Below are 25,667 nucleotides of genomic sequence, written 5' to 3' on the forward strand. Positions count from 1 at the left end.
AACTGTTGGCTGACGTAGTACGTCTGTTTGCGTAATTTGTGTTTTACGGAAATGAGATGACAAGCTTACCAGTGTTTTTTGTCGCACATAGACGAGGGACGACTTCAGTGGAAAGGTAATATACGTGTGTTATGATAAAAAAAAAAAAACTATTGTGGCAAAACGTTTTCATGGCCACTGATACCTTCCCTTTTCCGTTCTCGTAGAAAGGCGGCGATGACAGTCTTTAGGTCGCCAGCGTTTGTTTGGTATCTGAATTAGCTTTCACAACCACAACAGTAACTGTACGGTGAAACTCGTGTCCTGCTCCAAGTTGTTCCCAGTTTCAACAATGTTGCTACAAATTTATATTGACATTAGTCATTTCGTCGTAGCCGTAGAGTGTAGCAAACCTTTGTCATACAATTGAGGCGGTTCAGTCAACGACTAACGGTAGCTAGCTAGCCAACTGGATGAGCTACCAGCTAAAAACTGGGCAATCAGCAAAATTGAGAGCTAGCTAGCTACCTGCCTTCTGCCTAGCTAGGTGTAACAGCTGTTAGGTGGTTTCAAAGTATGATAACTTTAATTTAAATCCCACTGACCACTGAAGTCAGATTGTTGTTGATGCTAATGTTTTTAAAAGTTTTAGAGGTGATCTGTTTGAAACATATTGACTCACAGTTTTATCTGTGATACTTTAGATCTGTTGATCTCTATAGGGATATTATCTTCTGTTGCCCTCCTACAGTGGGAGGACAGAGGTCAGGGTCAGATACTGAACAACAGCTGGTTGTTCAGTATCTGACAAGAGTGTGTAAATCCAAGCCCTCACTCCCCTCCGAGAGGCAGCCTGCCCTCCATGTGATGTATTATGTACGCCATGTGGAGGGATACTCACTTGGAACTAAAGTTAACAAGGAGGACTGGTGAACTGGTATAAAAACGGGAATGAAACATTTTATATCTTTAATTCTCAAAGAATTATGGGAAATCTAAATCAATAAACTCCATCAGAGGGAGGATAGTCCTAGGGGAGGGAACATCAATATGAACTCATGAACAAAAAATGTAAACGACTGACACTCCAAAAGGGCGTGTTAACACATCCGGGTACTGCAGGAGATTCCCCCGAGTGTGGAACGAGGAGGGAACGTAAAACTCTCAGCCATTCAGCCAGTGTCTTGCCTGAGGACACTTCAGCAGGGCAGATGTTTGTTGTGATAGGGATGCCTTCCCCCCCTTTCTGTATTTTTTTTTTTTTTTTTTCTGTTTTTTTTCTCAGTTACAAACTGTCTCTGAAAAATACAGAGACGGTTTACTGTCATCTGGGCGTATTTGTCAGTAAGTGCTTATCTAGGACTGCTGATCAACTTCCCTTAATTAGCCTATCTCTTTTCATTTAAGTTGAAAGCAAGACCTCCCTCCAGATCAGCACAACTATTCTGACATACTCACCAGTATGTGTCAGTTTTCAAATGGTGGATATCTCCTTGTGGAATGACACTCTTAACTTTAGTACGTTCTTTTAGTTAAGTTGGCAAGATTCACTAGTTAGTTCTTCACAGTTTGGGGCCGAGACATCTAGACTAGGAACAAGCTTATCGTGCAATCTTGTTATGACACGTCTTTATTTAGTATGCGTAATATGAGCATACACACCCGTGTTATATAGCTGGGTCATTTTGTAGGTTGGCTGTTTTGATGACATAAGTCTTTTCAGGGAAAATGGTTCACTGAAAGAATATCTTCTACTTTGTACAGGTTTGTGCTCCTCCTCCCAGTAGACTACTTTGTGTTTTCACACTGGCTAGTGAAATCATAGCTGAAGTGTAGTGAATCACAGGTCCCACCTTTTAATATCAAAACAGAGTTATCTCTGAGTTATCTGATGGTATGTGATGTTTCCCTTTTAAAGAAGAAAGTTGATTGTTTTTCTTCTGTCATTTAGCTAACAAGGCTATGAAAGCTCATGGTACAGCACTCGTCTGTGAAAGCGTCTTCACAGTGTGTATGGTTAGCTCAAGGATAGACTTGAGTTGCGATTTATCAAGAGAGTGTTAATGAAGCATGTGCTTCAACCACAGCTCTCTGAATCGGTGGTCGGTAAGAGAGTTAGCCTGCTGCTGTGAAATGTAACTGTTGGCCTCCGAATACTGATGAGTAGCCAGATTGTTCTCAGTACTAACAACATCTCCGTTCCTCTCCTCTTCTCATCTCTCTTTGTCTCTTGTATCCAGGTTGCTGTTCAGATGAGGAAGGCCTGCCTGGTTGACCCCACGCATCGCCTCCGTTGCCATGGCAACGCCCTATTTCCCCCCATTCCTCCTGCTCCTCTTTCTGTCCTCCTTCTCCCTGCTGGTTCTGACCCTCCTGCCCTCTGTTGCCCCCTCCTCCTCCTCCCCTCCCTCGCCATCGCCGTCCCACTCCTGTTGTCCAGGTCAGTCCTGGGCGGTCCGGCTCCACTCTGACCCACATCTGAAGGGAGAAGATGGGGAGCAGAGCTCTGTGGACCTGGATCTGATTGCCGACAGGGTGAAGTATTTTTTTCATTCATATATTTTTAGCCCCGCGACAGAAGGGGCTCTATGGAGCGCACGGTCGGTCGGTCAGTCGGCCAGTCGCTCTGTTCACCATTTTATGGCCATGTGGGTGAAAGTGTGCTGCAGGGAGTTTGATTGCAGACTCTCAATCGGGAGACCTGAGGTTGATTCCCGGCAGAGATGCTTCCACAAAATTCAACGTCTCGGGGCTGTTAGACTCTTACTCTAACAGCGCCATAGTGGCATTATGTTTGATGCTCCCTGTTTGTATCCTATTTTCTGCTGCTGCAATGACCCCATTTCCCCACGGGGATCATCTTCATCTAATCTATTTTAAAGTTGCCTAGGTCAGGGAAAAGGATAGGTTGCCCGGTTATAGAAGTATCGCCCCAGTTTAAATTGTGTACTGATTGGCTGTATTCTCTCCATCCCAGGTAGCGGAGCAGGCCGGACTGGAGAACCAGGGCCAGATTGGGCAGCTGGAAGGCCACTACCTGCTGTGTGCTGCCAAGCCTGACGCTAGGTCTGTGGCCGGGGGAAAGAGTGTCCGGCCCGGGGACGTTCTGGCAGCCCACCCCCATGTCCTGTGGCACTCCCAGGAGAGAGTGCTCAGCCGTTCCAAGAGATCAGTGGCCTTCAACGACCCCCGATACCCCAAACAGTGGCACCTGGTGAGGATGTGGATGATCCGTCTCGCCACTTTCCATTTTCAACCTTTTTCTTTTCACTGCCCTTCTCACCCGACCGCTTCCTTATTTTACCCCGTCCCTTGCAGCACAATGACCTCAGTAAGGGCATGGACATCAACGTGACGGGGGTGTGGGAGCGCAACATCACTGGCCGAGGAGTTACAGTGGTGGTGGTTGACGACGGGGTGGAACACACCCTCCAGGACATCCAGCCTAACTATGTAAGTCAGAACCGTAACAGTCATTTCACGCTATGATCGAATGTGCTTATGACTGGATAGTAGAGATAAGAGAAATCCATTTGAACTACCTATGAACTTTATGTGGGAGTCTTTCTGTTATGGATTAACTTTTTGGAGAGAGTTTAGGGTTTCTGAAAAAGCACAATCGCCAAGTAAGGCAAACGGTTTGCACGTTTGCCAACTAAGGGTGTGTTCCTGCCATTCCAGTTTTTTCAAACTGCCAATGGCTTTTTTTTTTTTTTTTAACATTAAAGTCAAGGTGGAGTCACCAAAAGGCAAGGCAGACAGAAAGCATCCACTTTGGAAAACTTGCTGTGTCTGGCTTTATTTTAAGCAGAGTGGAGTGAGTGAATGAGTCTATTTATTTATGTATTTATTTATTTTTTTGGAGAAAGTCCAATCACAGCCAAAAAAAAGAGGCAGGTTTCGCACTAGGTGGGCAGCTGACAGTAGATTTTCTATAATGATAGTCTTTGCACAACCGTGTGTATGTGCCAGGCGGAGGAGAAAGATAAAGTCAGAATCTGTAGACTCCCGCACACTGTCTTCACTTGCAAGGATTTTATTTCAAGACACAGCGTTTCGGGCAGGTGACCTTCATCAGGTTTTGCGGGAGTCTGACAGATTCTGACTCATTTTGATTCATTTCAGCTGACGGTTGATGACATCAACAACCAGAATAAAAATGGGGTTGTTCGTACATGGAGCATGGGGTTTCTGGTACAAAAGTGCTGAGAGTGGCAGTACTGCAGCTACATGTAATGGAAACAAACTATCTGTTATGCAACCTGCTAATGTTTTTTTATCAGCACAAAATTAAGTTGAGGCAGTGCTTTTGCTACAAAAAAAGCACAAAAGTGTGAACACTCCCTAAGAGGTCAAAACATTCTATATTCTTTTCCATTTCATATAAGCGGTCACTGGTCCAATAACGTTATTCATGTTTAGACTTAGTGACAGTTCAATCAGAGCATCAGAAGTTTGGATTTCAAGTCTAACTATTTTTCATTGTGATCTGGTTAAGTCTGGGTAGCGGTGCCTCTGAGGAACTTGCCTTTCCCTTTCTGTAAACCACGTACTCATTCGCCCACAATGCGCTTGTGTCCCTCTCAAGAGTCCGGAGGGCAGTTACGACCTGAACTCCAATGACCCAGACCCCATGCCCCACCCGGACGCCCACAGTGATAACCACCACGGGACACGCTGCGCCGGAGAGATCGCCGCCGTTCCCAACAACAGCTTCTGTGCCGTGGGAGTGGCCTACGGCAGCAAGGTGGCAGGTGCGGGAGGCTTTCTTGTTCAAAGCTCGGATATCCCAGCGCTAAACAAGACAGGACTGTGTTGTGACGCCTCTCTTTCTCCTTGTTCTGTGTTGAGGTATCAGAGTCCTGGACGGCCCACTGACAGACAGCATGGAGGCCATCGCCTTCAACAAGCACTACCAGGTCAACGACGTCTACAGCTGCAGGTGTGGAACACTGTCTGTCTGGTCCCATTAGGTATTTCTGTAAGGATAGAGACTTCAGTACACTTTAAAATATCATTGGGAAAATTGGGACCTAAATATATTTCTGATATCGGTTTAAAACAGTTTCCAAGGATGTTTTAATGTGAATTTTTACCATCCCATAGTATCATATTGTCAACATTTTGTGCTCATTTGGCTTCACACATCCACATTGAACTTGTCCACCTCCTGCACATCGCCGTACGTTAAGTGATTCCTTTGATTTGGACTGTTGTCTCTTCTAGTTGGGGTCCAGATGATGATGGACGCACTGTGGACGGACCACATCCTCTAGGCAAGGTGAGAGAAAAATCCAAAGTGCCAGGCAAGAAAGCTTGTGTGCACCACTCTCTTTCTCCTGCAGAGGGCAGTACACGGCAGCAGATCAGTCACAGACATGTGGCAGGATTGTGTTTACAATGTTTGAACTGTTTGTTTTAATTTCTCTCTTGTACTTGATGTTAAAAAAGTATCATTTTCCCTCTTTTAACACAGCAAATTATCTTACAGTGGATGATGAAGCAGCATTTTGTGTCTTTCCTCCGCAGGCGGCGCTGCAGCACGGCGTGATCGCTGGCAGACGAGGCTTCGGCAGCATCTTCGTGGTTGCCAGCGGTAACGGTGGTCAATACAATGACAACTGCAACTATGACGGCTACGCCAACTCCATCTACACCATCACTATCGGTAAGACACAGCAGCTGTCAGGTGTGTGTGTGCTTGTGTTTTAGATGTGGACATGTGTGCATAAGGCCATAAATGATCATGCTATGTGTGTGTGTGTGTCTGTGTGTGTGTTGCAGGGGCAGTAGATGAGAATGGCCGGATGCCCTTCTATGCTGAAGAGTGTGCGTCCATGCTGGCTGTCACCTTCAGCAGTGGGGGGAACGAGATGAGGAGCATTGTAAGTCCAAAGTGAACACACATACACACACACACACACACACACACACAAAAGGGATCAAGAAAGATGACGAGGCTAAAGAATGGAGGAATGAGGACAGGAGGATCACTGGATCATCCCAAAGTTTCCTTCAGGATATCTGTGGATCCTGGAAAAGTCATAAAAAATATATAAATTGGAATTAATATGTATTAAAATGTCTTAAATACTCTTAGTAGAGATCTTATTTTTTCACCATGCAATGGTTTATTTGCACTGCATGTCCACTGTTAGACTCAGGGTATGCAACATGTTTTTTTTAATTACATGTCCTTACTAAGCACAACTTGACTTAGTGTCCCTTTCCAGTTAATTTCCTTTTTCATTCCTCCGCTTCATTAACTATATTCAATCGGAAATAGGCTGGTTTTTCCAGTCTTGTTTCTTAAATCTCTATTAAATTTAAATTTTCTGAAACCTGCAGATACCATAGTCATTTAGCAAGATACTGAATCCCCTAGTTGCTTCAGAGATGCTCCTCCTGCACTCAAACAAATCCCTAATTGCACTGTATGGCAGTTGAAGCGCTCTAAAATTGAAATGTTAGTGATAGCGAAAGAAGTTTGAAAGATTGAAAAAGAACTCTACAGCTGGAGGAGCAGACAGTATTTTAATCAGAAATGATGACAGATGAATGGAGTATGGGCTCAGTGAAGCCATCGGCTTCTATTTGCTGCTGTTTGTGGCTGTCACCGTGGTAACACAACCTGGAGCAGGGATGTCATTGCCAGGTGGAGAAGTGCTCAGCAGGCACTGGTTCCCTCTGGAGAAGACTGATCCACCACCAACCACAGAATGCATCATAAGCCAACTGCTTACCACACACTTCCTGTAGTATTTCACTCTGTTCAATCCAACCAAGTCTATGAAGCTCAACTGGTTTCCCAAATTCATTTTTATCACAGTGTTGTTACCATCTCAAAAGCCTGGAAAAGTCACAGTACAGGCCCACAGCAGTTATGGAAACATATTACACATCAACAACGTTTTGGCAATGTCATGGCAGTTTGTTCATAATTTTAATTTCTCAACCAGTCAGGTCAAACTTGACTGCTGGTAGACTGAGGCAATTTTAAGGACTAATAACCCAAATAAAAAATTCCTGATTATATAAGTCCCTAAGGAATAGTTGTGGCTAACCAAAAAACATGGGGTACTAGAATCAGCTTTTTAACCAAAGAAATTCAATGTTTGAATATGCATGTTGACAAATCGTCATGGATACTTCACTATTTATCATAGAAAGCTTGTTGAAATTGTAAACAAAATGTGTATAAACCTTTTACTACTGAGTCTTTTATTTGTAAGCCTATGCAGTTAAATATGATTTTAGTGTCAGGATGGGTTTTGGGAACTGATGCTTTGTTTGGGCTTAATCGCTAGATTTGCACTGGAAAGACATTGGTGTTTTTAGACTGATCATTTATCAATCCCTGAGGGACAAACTGGGGTAAAATTAGGGTTATGATTTAGCTCACAATGTCCACTATCAGTCTTTACTTTGGCCCTTGTCACCAAAGCAGCTACTGCTTTTACTGCCAGTCCAGCCTCTCTTACCCATTCTCATTTAAGACTGTTAATGTCATAACAGTTAATAACAATTAATCACAGAACAGTCCAAATCACAGTATTGACTATTGCAATTTCCGAAAAACGCAAGAGGCTGCAATTTACTATTAAAGAGAAAATGGTTTCAGACGGCCTTCAAAACAAGGTGTTCTTTTACTGTGCACAATCCTAGGCCATGCTTTGCCATATTCAAACTAAATGAAGCCTGTTAAGATTTCAGGTTTTTCTCCCCAAAGTGCTGAAAATTGAATTATGTAGAAATAGCAGTCCACACGTGTACTGTAATTGCATTATCAAGACAAAAAAGTGTGACGTTTATGTTAATATGACGCCGCCCTATTATGGAAACTCGCCTCCTGATAACGCTTGTACGCTGTCACCACAAAGACAGCTGCCTCAGGACGAACACGACTGGCTCTGCTGGAAAACCCAGTGGATGTGCTGCACTTGCACAGCAGCTCCTATCTGTCTACATGGGCGGGACAGCTGTTGGAAAAAGGCCTTACATGACGTCCGTCTGTAAACACAGAGGTCTGGGAATTCCTCGGCACACATCCCTACGGTCCCTCTATCACACAGGCTGTCACTACTGTGTGTGTGTGTGTGTGTGTTGAAAAGTGCGTGCCTCTAAGTGGTGGTCGTGGAGGTTATATGCGATTGTGTGTATTGTATACGAGTATGTATGATTGTATATGGGTGTTTTTCTCGCTGTGAGAAACTCTGAGCTGAGCTGAGTGTCTTTCGATCTAATATGGTATAGGTCTAATATGTCTCACACACACACACGATAGAAGTGAGAGAGACAAAGGTGAAAAAGAATAGTAAGAGACGACCTCCTCTCCCCTCTTAAAGTTCCCATCCACTATAAATTCTTCCTCTCCTCCCTCCCCATTCACTTACCATGTTGTATTCTGTCACAATATTAAACTCCTCATTCCTCCTCTGCATTTCCATTCCCCATTTCTATTTTTTTTCTTTTATTGGTAGAACTACTCTCTCTCCCTCTCTCTCTCTCATTCCTTTCATCTCCCTAAAAGCTGAACCTCCCTATGGCCTCTCCCCCCTGTCAGTCAGTCTTCATCTGCACCATTAACCGTACACAAACCATGTCAACCTCAGGCCACCCAAAAGTAAATATGTCCTGCCGTGACGGGCTCCGTGACACCGGCGCCTTGGGTGAAGTGCTAGGGACTTTGACTGTTTATGTTGGATATACCCTAATGTATACGTACGTGTGTGTTAACAGTTTGTGTTTGGTCTCCTGCCAGCGCTATCACCACCCTCGGCACCGTTTGCACGTGTCTCCGCAGTCGTATCTCCCGCTCTCAACGCCTCACTGTCAACCTGTCTGTCTTCTTAGGTGACGTCGGACTGGTCCATGCTGCACGGGACCGGTTGTACGGACGGACACACCGGCACGTCGGCCGCGGCCCCGCTGGCGGCCGGCATGGTGGCCCTCATGCTGCAGGTGCGGCCCTGCCTCACCTGGAGGGACGTCCAGCACATCATCGCCTTCACCGCCACCAAGGTAGGCTTCATTCTCATAAGTGTAAATATTATGTGATGAAGTTCATTGCTGCGGTAGTGACTTTACAGGCCTGTATCGCTGTGTAATTCACCTGGTTTCTCATGTCAGAACCTTAAAGGAAAACTCCACCCTCAACACAGTCTCGCACTGTTAGATATCATCGTTCTGTGATGTTCAACGCATTCCAGAGGTGATTTGTGATGAAGCGTTGTCATTTTTTGGTGAACCAACATTCCTTCAATCTGCCTCATCTATCTTTACTTCAGTTAATGAGTTCCTACATTTCCCAGATTGGACTTTCGCCAACCCCCATAGAAGAGACGAGAACTTGTTGCGTTCAGCTCTCGGTTATACATGTAGGTGGAGAGAGCAATAGAGATAGCATAGTAAGAGCATAAGAGTGAGGGTTTTTCCAGTCGAGAAAAGTGGGAGTCGCACCCCTTACTCAAAACTCAACATGTCTTGTAGCTGCATTGCATTCTGGTCTATTGAGGCAACTGTCGGTGGAGAAATTGGTATCTCTGCCTCTTCTACGATGGATTTCTCCCTGTTGACTATTGAGTGCCTGTGCAAAAATGCAACATACATCGGCAATTTTTTTTTTTTTACAGTTTTGAAGTGTTTTAGTGTGGATGCTGTAGAGGTCAGTGGGTGGGCCATGGCAGAAACATTCCCATTATGGCCTCCCATAATAAAAAATAAACAAACTCTCATTATACTGAATTGGACAAAAACATTCACCAAATGATAGTTGTTGTGTTAACCCTAACCCATCCACTCTCATCTACTTAGGTTGATTAGAATAAGTTATTTTGGGGGCGCCCTGGAGGCTCACAGAGTAGAGCGCGTACCATAAGGCTCAGTCCTTCCCACAGCGACCCAGGTTCGAATCCGGCCCGTGGTTATTTGCTGCATGTCCTCCCCTCTCTCTCTCCCATACCTTCCTGTCTCTCTCTCACACCGTTTCTATCAATAAAGCATAAAATGCCTAAAATAAATCTTCAAAAAAAAAAAAAAGAATTAGTTATTTTGCAATCTCGGAACCCATCGTCTATCCGTCTGACGACAGATTAGACTCTGGGGGCGACGGCCAATATTTTGGGGTTTCCGGTGTAGCCAGCGGACATCCGGGCCAAGACTTCCTCTTCTGTGCGCCGGTCATTGTTTACAGTCCGATTAGCAACTTGAGACGCGAGAATGGAGTTGGAGTTGAGAGACGACGTCTCATATGCAGATATCTGTTTATAGAGATTAGCCGAAATGTCGTCTGGACCTAAAACACCTACAAAAAGTATCGATGTTTGTGTATTGTGTGAAGAAACGTTCGACTCGTCACGTCTCAAGTTGCTAATCGGACTGTAAACAATGACCGGTGCACAGAAGAGGAAGTCTTGGCCCAGATGTCCGCTGGCTACACCGGAAACCCCGAAATATTGGCCGTCGCCCTCAGAGTCTAATCTGTCGTCAGACGGATAGACGATGGGTTCCGAGATTGGTTATTTTGTAACTATAGTGCTTATATGTTATTGTGTTTTTGATATTGTAAGTGGACAAGAGAACAAAAGTTGTGTGTGTGTCTCTTATTTGTGAATGTGTGTTTGGACAGTACGACACCAGCGCAGACTGGAGGAAGAACGGAGCTGGCTTCCACCACAGTCACCAGCACGGCTTCGGCCTGCTCAACGCATGGAGACTGGTCAACGCTGCCAAGGTACACACATACACACAGAATAGTTATGTATGGAACTTTGGAGCCTTTTAGGTATCGACTGAACAATATACTAAGCGCCGGAAAATCTTTCGCTTTTCACTGGAGAAACCTGCTTTACTGTCACTCGTCAGACAGCCAGTCTATCTACTATCAGTGTTGTGGTTACATTCAGCTTTATTTGCATTTTGTTTCACTTCATTTTAGCCCTGTGTTATCTAATAAAGAGCAAACCAAGTCAACATGATCATAATATTTCAGGCCAACAGCTGCGCAGCCCCTCCAGCCACCAAAACTAGTTTAGCCTCCTCCACTGTCTTCCATGTGATAACAGCCACACAGGCAGCATCCTTAACTAACTCCATCACTCCTGTTTGAAACGCATGTATCTTGCATGTATTTTTTTCATGTTCAGCAAATCTCTCTCTCTTTCTTTCTCTCTCTCTCTCTCTCTCTCTCTCTCTCTCTCTCTCTCTCTCTCTCTCTCTCTCTCTCTCTCTCTCTCTCTCTCTCTCTCTCTCTCTCTCTCTCTCTCTCTCTCTCTCTCTCTCTCTCTCTCTCTCTCTCTATGTCAGGTTTGGGAGTCCGTGCCATTCCTTGTCTCCTATCAGAGTCCGGTATTGAAGGAGGAAGAGCCTATCATGATTTATCCTGACAAACTGATCCACATCTGGAATGGTAACTAGCTCTACTTGCTCTCCCTCTCCCCTCCCCCTCCCTCTCTCTCTCTCTCTCTCTCTCTCTCTCCCTCTCTGCCTCAGCTCTCTATTGGACAGTTGTTTGTAGAGTTTACACATTGCAGTACGTAGCCAGTCCCTCCCTCCCTGCTCCTCAGTCAGTCTGCCTGTCCATATTAGGAAATGTTCTTCAGTTTGTGTGTCCCAGTGTCCACTCTGAAATATTGGACTATTGGACTCTCTCTCTCTCTCTCTCTCTCTCTCTCTCTCTCTCTCTCTCTCTCTCTCTCTCTCTCTCTCTCTCTCTCTCTCTCTCTCTCTCTCTCTCTCCCTCACACACACACACACACTTGCATGTACACACAGGGTGACCTTATCCTAGCAGAAACATCTCCTCCTCCCTCTGCTGATTCTCTCTTCTCTTTTTCCTCCCCTCCCTCGATCTGTATCTTCCCTCTTTTATGGCCTCGCTGTGGTCAGGAGCACAGCCAGAGGACGTGCGTCTGTGTGTGTGTGTGTGTGTCTGTTTAAATGAGTTCGCATATGTCTGTATTTGCCACTGGAAGAAAGAATTTCCTCACTGCTGTGTGTGTGGGGCAGATAAAGTGGATTGTGTGTGTGTGTGTGTGTTACTGTCTAGTCTCATGCAGCAGCAGTTTCTGTAGGACAAAGCAAAGAGTTGCTGACAGTTACAAAGTACGCCTGGGCTAAATTTCAAAAAGATATTATACTGTTTCAAACCGCCTTATTACACATTTCCCCATTCAAAACTCCCATGAATCATTCATGGTCAAATCCGTACCAGTCTTTTTCTCATTGACAGTGTTCAGGTCAGCCTGTCACTCTCCTCCACAGTGTGTTTGTTGTTCTAGTTGCTATGTGTTTTGGCTGCCTTATTAGCTAATTTCCTGCCCTCAGCATTTCAAAGAGCTGCCTTCCCATGTGAACACAGCCGCTACTGGTGTGTGTGTGTGTGTGTGTGTGTGTGTGTGTGTGTGTGTGTGTGTGTGTGTGTGTGTGTGTGTGTGTGTGTGTGTGTGTGTGTGTGTGTGTGTGTGTGTGTGTGTGTGTGTGTGTGTGTGTGTGTAGTTTGTGTGTAGTTTGTGCCAACTTTCACCTTATAACCACCAGTCAGATCCCATTCCCATCCAGCACTAGAGGGGAGTGAGTGGTGTTGCTTAATGGAAAGATGTCGCAGTTGCTCAAGTGATACAGGGTGTGTTTGTGTGGTACTGAGTGAAAGGTATCTGTGTGTGTGTGTGTGTTGCCTCTCATTGTGGGAGGTATTGGAGCGTCAGTCTTTGGCTGTGAAAGGTGTGTTATATACAAAGCAGCAGAGTGAAGAACTGATAAAGTGAGGGATATTGAAGTGAAGGAAAGAGAGGGAGAGAGCTTGTGATAAAAGAGGGAGGGTGATTGAAAATGTAACAACATTCAAGATTCAACTGTTATTTGTCCCAAAGCCAAAAAAAAAAATTACACAAGACAGAGGAAATAATATAGTTATAGTGAACACGTATTCTCTCCTTTCCTGCCAATAAAGCATATTGAACCAAAAGGAGGTTTGACATTGTTCCCTGTGTTAGAAATCGTAGAAACCTATCTTCTACCAATCATTTCCTCTCTTCCTCCACTCTTGTTGCCTCCCTTCCTCCCTTTTTCCCTGTCCTGCCTTCCTCTTCCCCTCCACAGTCTCCACGCCTCTCCTCTCTTTCTTCCACCTGTCTCCGTCTCCTTACCGCCTCTTCCTCTACAGTCTCTCTCTCTCTCCTCCCACACCATACACCCTTTCCTTCCCTCTCCTCCCTTCCTCGTTCCCTTGCATCCCTCCCTGGCCCGAGGATGTGTGCAGCCCTACATGGTCAAGTAGCATCAGGGCCCACAGGCAGAGTCCAGGAAATACCAGGGCATTACTGGACACTCGCACTGGGGGGGGGGGGGGTGATGGTGAGGAAGACTGATTGATGATGGCTTAAAGGATAAGGCCGGTGTTTTTTAATGCATCGCTTACCGTTACAAATCCTATGTAAATAACAAAATCGGCAATGATTTTGTTTTGCCAGCATGTAGCCGGTGCCCAATGAAGCCATGTCCCAGCAGCCATAGAACTCCATTGTATTAAAAAAATGATTAAAAACACGTCACAGGTTCTATGCTGCCAATGTTTGTTTTGATTTTGTAATATTTCATCATCACGATGCACCGGGCCAGCCGACTTTTTCCTCAAACAACTTAATAAGCCGGCTGTAAACACGTTTGCGATCTCAGGAAAGTAGTTCCGTAGCACCGAAAATAGTCCCCGGCGTGATGAAGAATTTGTTCCCATTTGATTTGGTAATAACTACAACAGCCTGACTTTTCGTGGTAACAGTTAGCGATTTTTAAAATTGAAACTATGTCTTTGTGAGCTGTATTTCAAGGTTTTTAGCTTACAATTGGAGCCAATGACTTCTGGGTTGACGGCTAAAAACGGTACGTGGAAAGTCAGAAAGTAACGGGAGTAGAGCAAACGCATTGTTGATTTTGTTATTTTCATAGGATTTGTTGACGGTAAGCAATGCATTAAAAAACACCGGCCTTATCCTTTAAAGGAGAGAGAATGGAGAGATTTGCCACATTTCAAGATGCCACTGTGTCAGGCACGCCTTGTGTTTTATTTCTCATCCAGCTGCTCTGCTTCGCCCCCCCATCATGTTGTGCAACAACTGAAAATGCACAAACTGCCAGATAATGTAATAACTTGTCAAAATGTAAGAAAGTGTCCCTCTAAATGGGTGTAATGTAATAAATTGCTATGCATTAGATATTGTAATAGCATCACACTATTACATTAACCAGGTTTCAGTACATTTCCAACCCATTTAGAGGGAGATTTTTATTAAATTTTTAATAACATCTGATATTGTAACAATGTTTTCCTGGTAATATAATGCATTATTACCTTAACTGGGGATAATTGCATTAGAAGGAGTGTACTTCTACAATTGTTATTTTGAAAGTAATGGCAGATAGCCTCATCATTCCAGGATATACACACAGACACACACACACTAAGCTCATGTCTCCTCTCCCCCAGTCACTTCCGCTGACCTGAGCCAGTCGGGGCTGCAGACACTGGAGCATGTGTCGGTTACGGTGACGATAAGCCATCCTTGCCGTGGCAACGTGGAGATCATGCTGGTCTGCCCCAGCGGCATGACATCACTCATCGGGGCCCGCCGCGCCATCGACACGTACATACACACACACACACACACACACGCTCACCCACTTGAAACCATTTTTAATATATGTGATCACGTCTTCAATGCTTTTAGCGCAGATTAAGAGATAATGGTGAAAAAAGATGAAATTAGTGTGTTTGGTTAAATAATTGAGTGAGATTAGTATTGAACACCAAGTAGAGCATTGAGAATTGAGTAGAATTGCGGCTACAAAAGGAAGGAAATAAAATAATATAATAATCATATAGAAAACAGTATGCATATTTATAATTGAGTACATGTTATACCTGTACTGTAGTGATGGCAAAAATTCAGTTAAAAAAATATTATTCAGGTACAGAAACAAGTGAAAAACAAACAAATCACCCTATGAAGTTTGTATGTGTTTGAATATGTGGGCATATGTTTCTCGGTGTTAGCTGACATAGTTGTCTCTTGCTGGTGCGCGTGTGTGTGTGTGTGTGTGTGTGTTGATATGCATACAGGGACCCTTCAGGCTACCAGGACTGGACTTTTTCCACTGTGCGCTGCTGGGGAGAGAGAGCTGAAGGCCAGTACCGCCTACAGATAGCTGACCACAGTAAGACGCTGCTACACACACACACACACACACACACACACACACACACGTGCATACACTGACAAACAGAGGAAGTATTGTGAAGCATCTAGCGAAGAGAAGTGTCAGTAATGGGATGGGAATGTCTTAGCGAGGGTGGGATGCACACACGCGTCTCTGTCTGTTGTTCGCATGTATTTTTTTCATGTTCAGCCAATCTCTCTCTCTTTCTCTCTCTCTCTTGTTACACATCGCTGCATGTCCACACTTGGCCTGAAAATGGCAATCATCCTGTGTCTGCATTCCTTTTTCCTGCTCTCATTCTCCTTCTCTTTCCTTGCTTATGCATTGTGGCTAGATCACGTCCAGACTGCGTAGAATCCTGATCACAATGCGAACCTGATCGCTTCTTTATCTGGTTTTTCTTGTGCTTCCTTGTGACCAAACGTACACCCAACACACTCCTGTCTGTGTGTCCCTGTAGAAGAGCCGGCGTCCCAGAGGTGCGCTGCAGTGGGGGTGCTGAAGCAGTGGAAGCTGACGCTGTACGGCTCCTCTCTGACCGACAGCGATGTCAGGGACAGACAGAGGTCAGCACTCACACACTTTTCATACTGTCGTCCGCCTAGTGACGGCAATGTAAGTCTGTTTTATGGAATGCAAGTGATTTCCTCCCAGGTACACTGAACGCTTCCTTCAGGCTGGCTTTCCCCTGAACTATGGGATTGTATTCTTTTTGAATTATTCTGTGCATTTTCCCTTTTTTATTTTATTTGTTGTTTGTTGTTTGATTATTGGCATTTTTTTTTTTTATTTATCTTGTATTTGTAACTTTGATCAGGGTTATTACAGTTTTGGGTTTAATGCATGCTGATTGTCTGTGTGGTGATTGACAGACTAGTGGAGGAGGCTATGAGTGGCCAGTATCTGGACAGCAGCTTCTCTCTGCCCTGCCCCCCCGGCCTGGACATCCCACCGGAGATCGTTAACCCCTTCACCTCCAACAGCCTCAAGGTAAACTCCCACTCCACCTCTCTCTCTCTCTCTCTCTCTCTCTCTGTGTCTCTCTGTCTCTCTCTCTCAACATCAAGGTACACACACACCAAACCAAACAAAATCTACAGGTATATAGAATATTATATATAGGTATGTAGTTTTATGCACTGTCAATATCCTTCTCTCACAATCAGAATGGATTTATCATCTTTTTCTTACCTACATCAAAGAAGAGATGTGAAGACGGTATGCAGCCGGTTTTTCATCTTCAACTCTCCCTCTCACTCTATATCTGTCTCTATTTTTGTCTAAAGTGTTCCCACTGGTCATGGAATTCCTGGAATATCAAGGAATTCTGAGCTGTATTCCAAACAGGGCAAGTCAGGGAATTAGATAAATTCTCTGGGGAAGTCGGGGGATATCAGAGAATTTTACAAATGGTCACTTCACAGGAATATAGTAGAATGTATTTTCACACATTCATTGTATTAGATTGTGTGTTTTGAGTCCATCTGTATTGGAAGCCAGACTGTTTACCTTTTTAGAAAAAAACAATATTAACAAACCAGGAAGGAATACATTTTTTTAGGTCATGGAAGCTCCAACCCACAGTGGGAACCCTGTGTCTTTATTTTTTTTCTCTTCCTCCCAGTTTTCCCCTCTCCTCCTTGCTCCCTCTCTCCTCTTCCCCTCTTGTTTCTTCTCTCCCACCTCATCCGCACGTCCATCAGAGAACTGGAGAATCCAGCAGTCTTGGCATTCTGATTTACCGTCTCTGTCTTTCTCCTCCAGTTCCTGCTGTTGCTGGGCTGCTTTGCTCTCTTCTGGTCCCTCTACTACACCCTGGAGGTCACCCTGGCCCACCTGGACCTCAGGGACCTGCTCTGCCTGCGCAGGAGACGGCGAGGTCACCGGGCCAGGAGGGGACGCCGAGGCGTAGAGGAGGCAACGCTGGAGGAGGAAGAGGAGGCGGAGGAGGAGGAAGAGGAGTGGGACTCAGGGGTCGAGTTGCATGCAGTGCTGGAAAAAGTGATGCATATCAATGGAGAGAGGCCCGCCACATAGCACTGAACCAGATGATGGACCTAAGACCTCTCACTGTCCATGCTCATGGATCCTCTCAGGCTCTGACCCCCTTTAACCTTTCTGCTGTCCTACTCTGGCCCCTTAAGTCTTAACTGTGATGGGTTGGGGCACAGAGTGGACTGGAGATGGACCTGACTGTGAAGAGTGGACTCACTTGTGTCCCTCTCTGCATTCCCCAAACATGTGGCCTTGTATCAAAATCTATGTGTGTTCGTGCATTGACATAGGCAGTAGGGGTGTCAGAGAGTGTGTGAGTGTGTGTTCTTGTACTTCTATCCTTCTACCAAATGTCCTCACAAGGACAAAGATGAGGAAAATCCTCCAAAGAGAGGACATTTTGCCAGTCAGGGGGCTAGATAAGGGTTGGGACTTTGGTTTAGGGTTAAGATTAGGTTTAGGTAAGGGGTAAGGTTTAGGCATGTAGTGGAGAGCGTCCTAATAAGATTAAATGTACAAGGATGCTTGTGTGTGTGTGTGTGTGTGTGTGTGTGTGTGTGTGTGTACATGCTTGTATGTAGGCATATGTGTACACAAGGCAGAGGTTTTTAGATTGGTGGGATGTGCCACTATCATGGCACAGACACCATTGAGCATTAACGTAAGGGAGAAAGTGCACTATAGAAAGTTACAGAACTGCTGATGTGTGTGTGTGTATGTTACAGTTACTGTGTGCTGATGTGTGTGTGTGTGTGTGTGTTCCTGTGAGTGTGTGTGTGTGTGTGTGTATGTGTTGTGGCACGAGTGTGTGTGCCTGTAGTGTGCGAGGTCTTCCATGAAAGTGAGGTTTCAAGAGAATACTGTCATTTTAAGAAAAAAAAATATTTATTTTCTGAGATTGTATTTGATGCATTTGACTTTCAAGTCTGGGGTTGTTGTGTGTGGGTTATCAATTTCCTCCAGTACTTAAAAACTTGAAGTGGGTTTTTCCAAGTGTGTGGGGTTTGCATATGTATGTTTTTTTTTGTTTGTTTTTTTTTAAATCAAGTGTAATATATACACAGTGTGCCTGTTGTACAGATATAAACCATCTGAGTTTAATGATTTATATATAAAGTGTTTAAAAAAAGGTATTAAAGAGTTCTAATTTTTTATGTAAAGGACTGTTTGGAGTGAAGCTGGAGGCTGTGCTTTGCTGTGCAATTCACAGGTGATCTGAATGATAATAAAAGACTGTTGATGGAATATCCTTTCTGATTGTGTTCATATGTTTGGAACATGGGTAACACACAGACACACACACTTCTTCACATCAAACTGAAATACCCAGAATCACAAAGTCAGTGCGGTGATGTATTTCAAAGTCATTATTTAATAAGACAATGTACAAAAATATTGGAGCTGATACAGCAGGCGTAGCATTCTGCAGGAAGTGGTAAATATTGGTCAGTATTGTAACATATATTGTAAGTATTTGTACGCTACGGTTTGTATCACCACTCAATTTGCAAAAAACATCCTTTCTGTAGGCTTAAGACTTAATCTTGATGTTTGAGTCAGAATCCAGAACTATTTCTTATATCTAGGGAGGAGATTCCATAATTCACACATTGGTTGAGAGATGAAACAGTTATTGTTGTTTTCTTAAACTCTCTCACATGCCCACATAGTGTATAAGAAGGAACAACTTGACTTAGGCACAAGATTAGCTTGGGTTGTTTTTTTTTACGTCCAAGGCAAGTAAACTCATTACATACTGTATATTGGCTCTTTTTACAGCAACTGGTTCTGGTTTTAGGGCATTATTAAGACTACAAAGATTCAGTTTTACTCGTCCTACCTGCAGCGGGAAGGACAAAGCAGGGTGAGCTTTGCAATGGTCGCCAGTGCAAGATTCTATGTAAGGGGTTCACGGGAAGTGTTGAGACTAAGGAGGGGTACATGGAGGTGCGGAAGGTTTGGGGACTGAAATGTAGAAAGTAGCGGAGTTCCGAAGCAGAAAAGGTTTTGGGGACGGAAAAGGAGTTTTAGTGGACCGACAAGAAGCTTACAGGCTCTAAGAGGGTGTTAGGGGCGTCAGGGTCGAGGAGCTGAAGAGGTTTTGGGTATCTGTGGCTCAGTGATTTCAGAGGATCTGTCGGGCTCTTCCATAGCTCATGCCCTCCTGAGAGGCTCCCTTATTGGACCCCATCTGTAGGCCAATCACATTTTTCCCCGCCTTCATCTGCTCATCGGAGAAATCCCGCTTGTTCTCCTGGGATTTCCTGCAACAAATCATGGGAAATGTCAAAAGACAAAAGACATACCCTGGAATGAAACTTGAGAATGTAAGAGATTAGCTGCTAGAGTAACTGGTTACGTTCAGCTCAGATTTTAGGACCGGAACTCAAGTATTCGCTAAATTCTGATTCTCACTAGAGTCCAAAGGGTAAATCAAGGTCCAGCTCCTGCATAGGACTCACTTGAAGAACCAGTTAGGGTCTCCGCTGTAGGTGCCTTCGTTCTTGGTGACGGCCAAGCTGCCCAGAGCTGACAGGGTCCTCTGCACTGCCGCCAGGTCCTTACCTGTCCCAGCACACATACAGGCAAGACTATCAATCCAGCATCAGTCACATCATGATCACTCTGTGCCTGTGCATCATCATATCTGAACTTTACAACAGAATTCTTCAATATATGGTCTATCTAGGTTGGGGTGAAAGTCTTTCACCCCCTACCAGTTCGTCTCTTCCAAAGAATACGTTCCAGAAGAATTTGTTCTTGTTGCTCAAAGTCATTCTAACACTCAAAGTGTTTGCAGTAACCAAGGAAAGAAAACCATGAAAAGCCCTCTGACCTTCCCAGAGGTCCACGGTCTGGAACATGTCGGTCTTGGTGACCCCGTACTTCTCTGCACCATTGAGGAACTGGGAGATCTGCTCCATCTGCTTGAAGGCCATGGACGAGCTCTGGATCTTCTTCACCGGCTTGTCCCCAGGGAACAGACTGTTTATCAGCTCACTCAGGACCTGGGGAGATGGGATGGAGGGACGAGGGGTAGAAGAGAGGGTAGGGAAGGGGAGGACAGGAAGGAGGAGAGGGGGAGGTTAGCGGCATTCATCTTAATAACATTCACATTGGGTCAATATGACCCGACCAGATTAACCGCTGCATGATAGATGTGCAGTACTCTTACTTACTCTTTTACTTGTTCTGAAAACAATCAAAAGACTTTGTGCTTGTAGTAGGGCATTGTGTGAGCCTATGGTGCCACCTACATACAGAATATGGACGTTTTATTCATCACTTTGAATTACTTGAAACTTGAAAACTGCTCATGCTCATGAGGGACGGGATGAGAGACATTTGCAACCATCTAGGAGTTCATCCACACCTAAATCCTGGGGAGGAAAGTGTTCAATAGCTGCTTTAATGCTTCCATAAAGTGGTATTCAGGGTAAACATGGGTGGCAATCAGCAACATCTGAAAAATAATCAATCCAACACACTACGTGTACTCACACATCCGTCTTTAAGCCAGGTCTGGAAGCCCAGTTTGCCCGCCTCTGGCTTGCCCACACCAGAGCCGCACTGGAGGCTGATCCACTCCACCAAGATCTGCTCCAGTTCGACGTCATACTTGCTGTCGATCTTGTCCTGAACCTGCCGGCTCATCCCGTAAGATGGACCCTTGTTAGCCATGCCTCCCTGACAGTTGAGACGGAAATGGAGGAAGGGGAAGAAGATTGAGAGGGATAGAGGACAGGAGCAGGAGGAGGGGATTGTGGAGAAGATGGATGGAGAAGATGGATGAGAGGGAGAGGGATGAAGGAGGACAGGGTAGGAAGGGAGAGAGGCAGGGGTGGAGGGATACATTGAAGGGAGAGGTGAGAGGGATTAAGGGAGAAAGTCAAAGAAAAATAAATATGTCAAGGGATTTAACTGCAGATAAGTTTTCACATTGTCTATTGGCTACAGAATAGAGGAAGAGGAAATATGATGCTCTGCAGTTTAGTTTCCCCTGGTAACATCCTTACCTACCTTCTTTACAACTTACAGCAGTGTGTATATTCATGTCAACTTTTGGGTCTGCACTTTGTATACTGTCATCAGACTATCAGTGCATTCATACATTGTTCTGTGTGCATGTGAATTGGCATCCCAGTTTCCACTAGGGTTGTGTTTTGGTTGAAACAAACAATAGCCACCAGTCCAGTATTTGGACATAGCTATAGCCACAAACATGCAGAGGCTTGCGAATACCTTTGGACAATTGCCACATTTACTCACAAACACACATATACTCCCTGCATATATAGAAATCCAAACATTGATGACATGCATGTCAAAGGCGTGTGTATAAGCACAGATGTTCAGCACGCAAGTTGAGTACCTTTACTTTCCCAAAACAGAGACAAACTGCATCAATAGCCTTGTGTCTCCAGATGCACACCAATTAGCCGTATCATGACCTGTGTCTGAGGCAAAGTGGTGTACAATAGGAGCTCTGTATCAGCCAGCTGATTTTTGCATACTTGATTACTTAAATACACTCTCTCTCTTTCTCTTTTCTCTGTCAACACACACACACACACACACACACACACACACACACCAGCATTTTTGCCATTGTATTGCTTTTGGGCCAACAGCCAAGTGCAAAGCCCATGTCAAAGTGCTGTCTGCACCGTCACCTTTGTTGCCATCTTGGTGTCAGGTCACTTCAACTTGTTCCTGAGGGGGGGTTCAAAGTTCAAATGTTAAAGGTTAAAACCAGGAGCTGACCTGATGAGTTTCATCCCTGGTCTGAGATGATGGATGGATGTTTCCAGGGGCAACAATGAAGTAATATTTGTGAACCATGCACAACTTTTCTTTCTCAATTTTGGGAGAAAATGCTTTTTTCCATGGGTCGATGGGTTTTCTCACTCATGGTATTTGCTGCGGTTTACATTGCATAACGTGATAGAATGCCAAGTTGGGCCAAGACCGGGTTAACACGTGATTTCTTCTACCTCGTCTTACAGTTATAATGTGCAGGCCACTCAGCACAACACTGCTGACAGACAGATGCACAGGTCTGCATACTGAAGTCTACGTGCCAGTGGCATTAATGGACTGCTGCCCAGACTGTCCGCAGACTGTCACCACCAACCCAGTCTAATATTCACTGCATTCCCTCTGGTGCTTTTCCAGACCCCAAGAAACCAAACACACATGCAGGGCAACATGCTCACTTACACACAGCCACAAGTTTAGATATGTTCTCTCTCTCTCTCTCTCTCTCTGACTGTCTGTCTCTCTCTTGCACACACACACACACACACACACACATACATACTCATACTCCTCATTACCCTCGCTGACATATGCGTCATTATAGAATCATTACCAAGCAATGTTTGTCTGGTATGCCGTTAACTTGTCCTTTTTTCCATTGGCCCCCAGTCCTCAGCCTCATAAACAACTATCTGGACCGCAATTACTAATCATACACGCTGAACTCTTTGCAGAGAAAGAAATAGAGGTTATGTTCACTACATTGTGCACTCAATGCCCTCTATGTCCTGCCTGAAAAGAGAAGAGAAGAGAAGAGAAGAGAAGAGAAGAGAAGAGAAGAGAAGAGAAGAGAAGAGAAGAGAAGAGAAGCAACATCCCACATCAGTCTGTATTTGCGTATCACATAATAGCTTTGGAGGTTAAATAAGACCGTTGGGGCCTAGTTTTCATGGTATTTATGTGCGTCCAGGGATCTGGTGTTATGTTTGGGACCAAGCCCAGATATAACAACTCAGGATCAGCTGATAAACAAGCTTCTGTGGTGCCTGGCTGTGTCTCCCATATCTAATGCAGTCAGTGGTCTTACTAGTTATCATATTTATTGAAAGGAATAGGTGCTGTTCACTTACAAACTTGCAATACTATGTATTTTTATAAAACATAACTTTCTTACAATGGTCTGGCAAGCAAGGGATGCCATATTCAATATATTAATACTAATACTCCTGCTATTACTATTAATACTGCTGCAACTACTACTGATGCTACAAGTTCTACTACAGACTACTGCTACTACAGCTTCTAATAAAGGTACTGCCACTACTACTACTACTACTACTACAATTTCTATTACTGCTGCTGCTACTACTATAATAACAGAGAAGAAGAAAAAATACAAAAAGGCAAATGCACAAAATAATTAAAAGAATAAAAATAGAATACAGACCACAGATTCAAATGAAAGGAGGCCTGTTTTCAAAACTGTTAATGTACTGTATCCCACAAAACATGACATCATTGCCTCCATCCGTCCCTCCATGTTCTGTTTTTCCTGCTCTGTTTCTGTATCACCATGGCAAATCTGCCTAATGCCAGAGCAGGAAACCAGTGTGAGGGCTGTGGTCACTGTGGCAAACTGTGGCAGCGCGGAGGGGACGTGGCGTCATGTGGCCTTGCCTCCACTACAGTTAACCAGCTAACCACCGTATAATGACTTGGTATAAGCTGCCAGTGAACTGTGTAAGATAATAATCTGATGCATGACTGAGCCAATTCTCTTCCCAGTTTCCCCCTCCTTAGGTCAAAGCCAGCTACAGAACAGCTGAGGCTAGTAAATCTTTAGGATCTTTCTTGACACTTCAGCTGGGCAGATGCTTGCCAACGCACCAGCTTGAACCCGGGGGCCGCTGGTTGAAAGACGGTCCCTCTGTTTGCTGATGTAGGGTGGCGAGGCCCTCAAAGTCAGAGCCCTCTCATTATATGGCTCTGGTTTATGCCATCTGTTCAGAACACTGTGCTGCTTCACTTAGAGCTGCCAGCAGCCTCGAAGTATGGAAAGTGTTTTGATGCAGCTCAGTCCTAGAGCCCTTCATGGTTCTGGTTATGCTAAAGGGCTTTATTGCTGCTGCGTGTCTGTGCTGTTGCATTCATATTGACTCTGGAATGGCAGTGTAGATAGTGCGATCAGATTCAGCTCAATCCCAGAACCCTGCACTGTATACAGCTGTGGTTAATTCCCATTTGTCGGCCTTATGAACTACTGTGCCTCTCTGTTCTGCTCCATCTGTGTGTGTGTGTGTGTGCTGCCTCTGACCGGCAGTGTAGATAGTGTTATCTGCTCTTGTTGCTGCTACTTAGCAAGCTAAGCTGTCTTAGACTTCTGCTGCAGGCCTGGTGTTGCTGGAGTCACTGGAACTGCTGTGGTCCTGAATGCTTCACCAGTTATCTTCACTTCAAACATCACAGCCCTGCTTCTAGTAACGGCGATGGAAATTTTGGATGTGTTTGAACGTCTTTTATGGACAGTAACGCATAGAATATGCCTTATTTATCTATATCTCTGTATCCAATTCCATGTATATGCCTGTCTACCTGTCTGTGACTTGTTTTTCTATACCTGCCAGTCTGTCCAGGTAACTCAGCTGTCTGCATCTGTGTCTTCAGTGGAAAGTGTGTCTACCCCTCATGGCTTCTGAACTCATCCAAAGCCCATGTATGGCAGTGGATCATTTGCTAGCGTAAACACAGATATGCAAGTGTTACACAGGTATGCGTCACTGTCCAGCTCACCTCCCAGCTTCTCCTCACCTGCTTCCACACACAATACACACACACATAAAGCCTCAGCTGATATCAGAGTGATGGTACAGAGAAACAGCCAATGAGTCTACATTTCCATAAAGTCATCTTTTGTCCAGTTATTAACAGATGACTGACGACTGAACATGATCGACCCCATAAAGCATATCGTATATAACAGCATTTTCATAAACAGCAAGTACGCCCACACAGGATGGAATGAGTAACTGAGATGATGGATATGACACCCAAATAAGTTAGAGAAACAGCAATATCAAACTTCACACTTAGGTATGATAAACAATGACAGCGCTGTATGCTGTTTAACTCAATGTCTTGATACAGCGCTTGATCTTTTGACCTTTTACTGGTTAAATTGCTTCTGTTATATAAGGAGTCCAACCTCTGCTAGTGTCACCATTTTGCCAAAGAAGTTTGAGGAGTCCTATATATGAATATGAAATGATATGGGGCCAGGCTAGAAAAGACGTCAGGCATTCTAAACTACTGACTGACTGACTGACTGACTGAGTGATCACCTGACTGACCGCTTGACTGACCAAAGGCCTGACTGTCTTTTCACCTGACTGTCTGTCCAAAAACTCAGTACAGGACCCTCGGCCTATGGAAGAGTAAAAGAAAGGCATACTCACTGTGTGAAGGAATAAGTGAAGAGTCAATCCTCTGCTGGCTACTAGTGCAGCGTGTGGGGGTGAGTGTGGATGCTTGACTGAGTGTTTGTATACGCTTCGCAGGGACCTCCCTCTAAAAAGTGCCGGCTTAAAAGGACCAGACGAGGCAAAATGACTTCACTAGTCTACCAAAGAGAGGGAGGGAGGGAGGGAGGGAGGGAGGAAGAGGGAGAGAGAGAGAGGAAAAAGGAGGGAGAGAGGGGGAAGGAAAAAGGAAACCTCATCCTTAAA

At 44.6% G+C, this 25,667-nt stretch overlaps 2 protein-coding genes across 3 annotated transcripts; one reads left to right on the top strand and one right to left on the bottom strand.

The window, feature by feature from the left end:
* The first annotated feature begins 48 nt into the window (after positions 1-48).
* Positions 49-18,432, top strand: pcsk7 (proprotein convertase subtilisin/kexin type 7). 2 transcript variants are annotated; one of them, XM_071535898.1, is made up of 17 exons: positions 49-115; positions 2,220-2,514; positions 2,957-3,193; positions 3,298-3,432; positions 4,568-4,733; positions 4,831-4,921; positions 5,206-5,260; positions 5,509-5,647; positions 5,764-5,864; positions 8,833-9,000; positions 10,607-10,711; positions 11,284-11,386; positions 14,462-14,618; positions 15,095-15,189; positions 15,653-15,758; positions 16,065-16,182; positions 16,957-18,432. In XM_071535898.1, exons 2-17 carry the CDS (start codon positions 2,278-2,280, stop codon positions 17,227-17,229), a joined length of 2,286 nt encoding a protein of 761 aa, XP_071391999.1. In that variant the 5' UTR covers positions 49-115; positions 2,220-2,277; the 3' UTR covers positions 17,230-18,432. The 2 variants fall into 2 exon arrangements, with proteins under 2 accessions (XP_071391999.1, XP_071392000.1); XM_071535899.1 differs by having other exon boundaries at positions 15,656-15,758.
* Positions 18,433-18,539: 107 nt separating this feature from the next.
* Positions 18,540-25,520, bottom strand: tagln (transgelin). Its single transcript, XM_071535894.1, has 6 exons — positions 25,398-25,520; positions 21,861-21,900; positions 20,689-20,874; positions 20,024-20,195; positions 19,650-19,752; positions 18,540-19,451 (listed from the first exon to the last, which is right to left on the bottom strand). Exons 2-6 carry the CDS (start codon positions 21,870-21,872, stop codon positions 19,313-19,315), a joined length of 612 nt encoding a protein of 203 aa, XP_071391995.1. The 5' UTR covers positions 21,873-21,900; positions 25,398-25,520; the 3' UTR covers positions 18,540-19,312.
* Positions 25,521-25,667: the final 147 nt, after the last annotated feature.

Source organism: Centroberyx affinis, unplaced genomic scaffold (genome assembly GCF_046629955.1).
Source record: "Centroberyx affinis isolate AG114_WGS23_722 - 3 ecotype Tasmania unplaced genomic scaffold, CSIRO-AGI_Caff_v1 ptg002780l_1, whole genome shotgun sequence".
NCBI lineage: Eukaryota > Metazoa > Chordata > Actinopteri > Beryciformes > Berycidae > Centroberyx > Centroberyx affinis.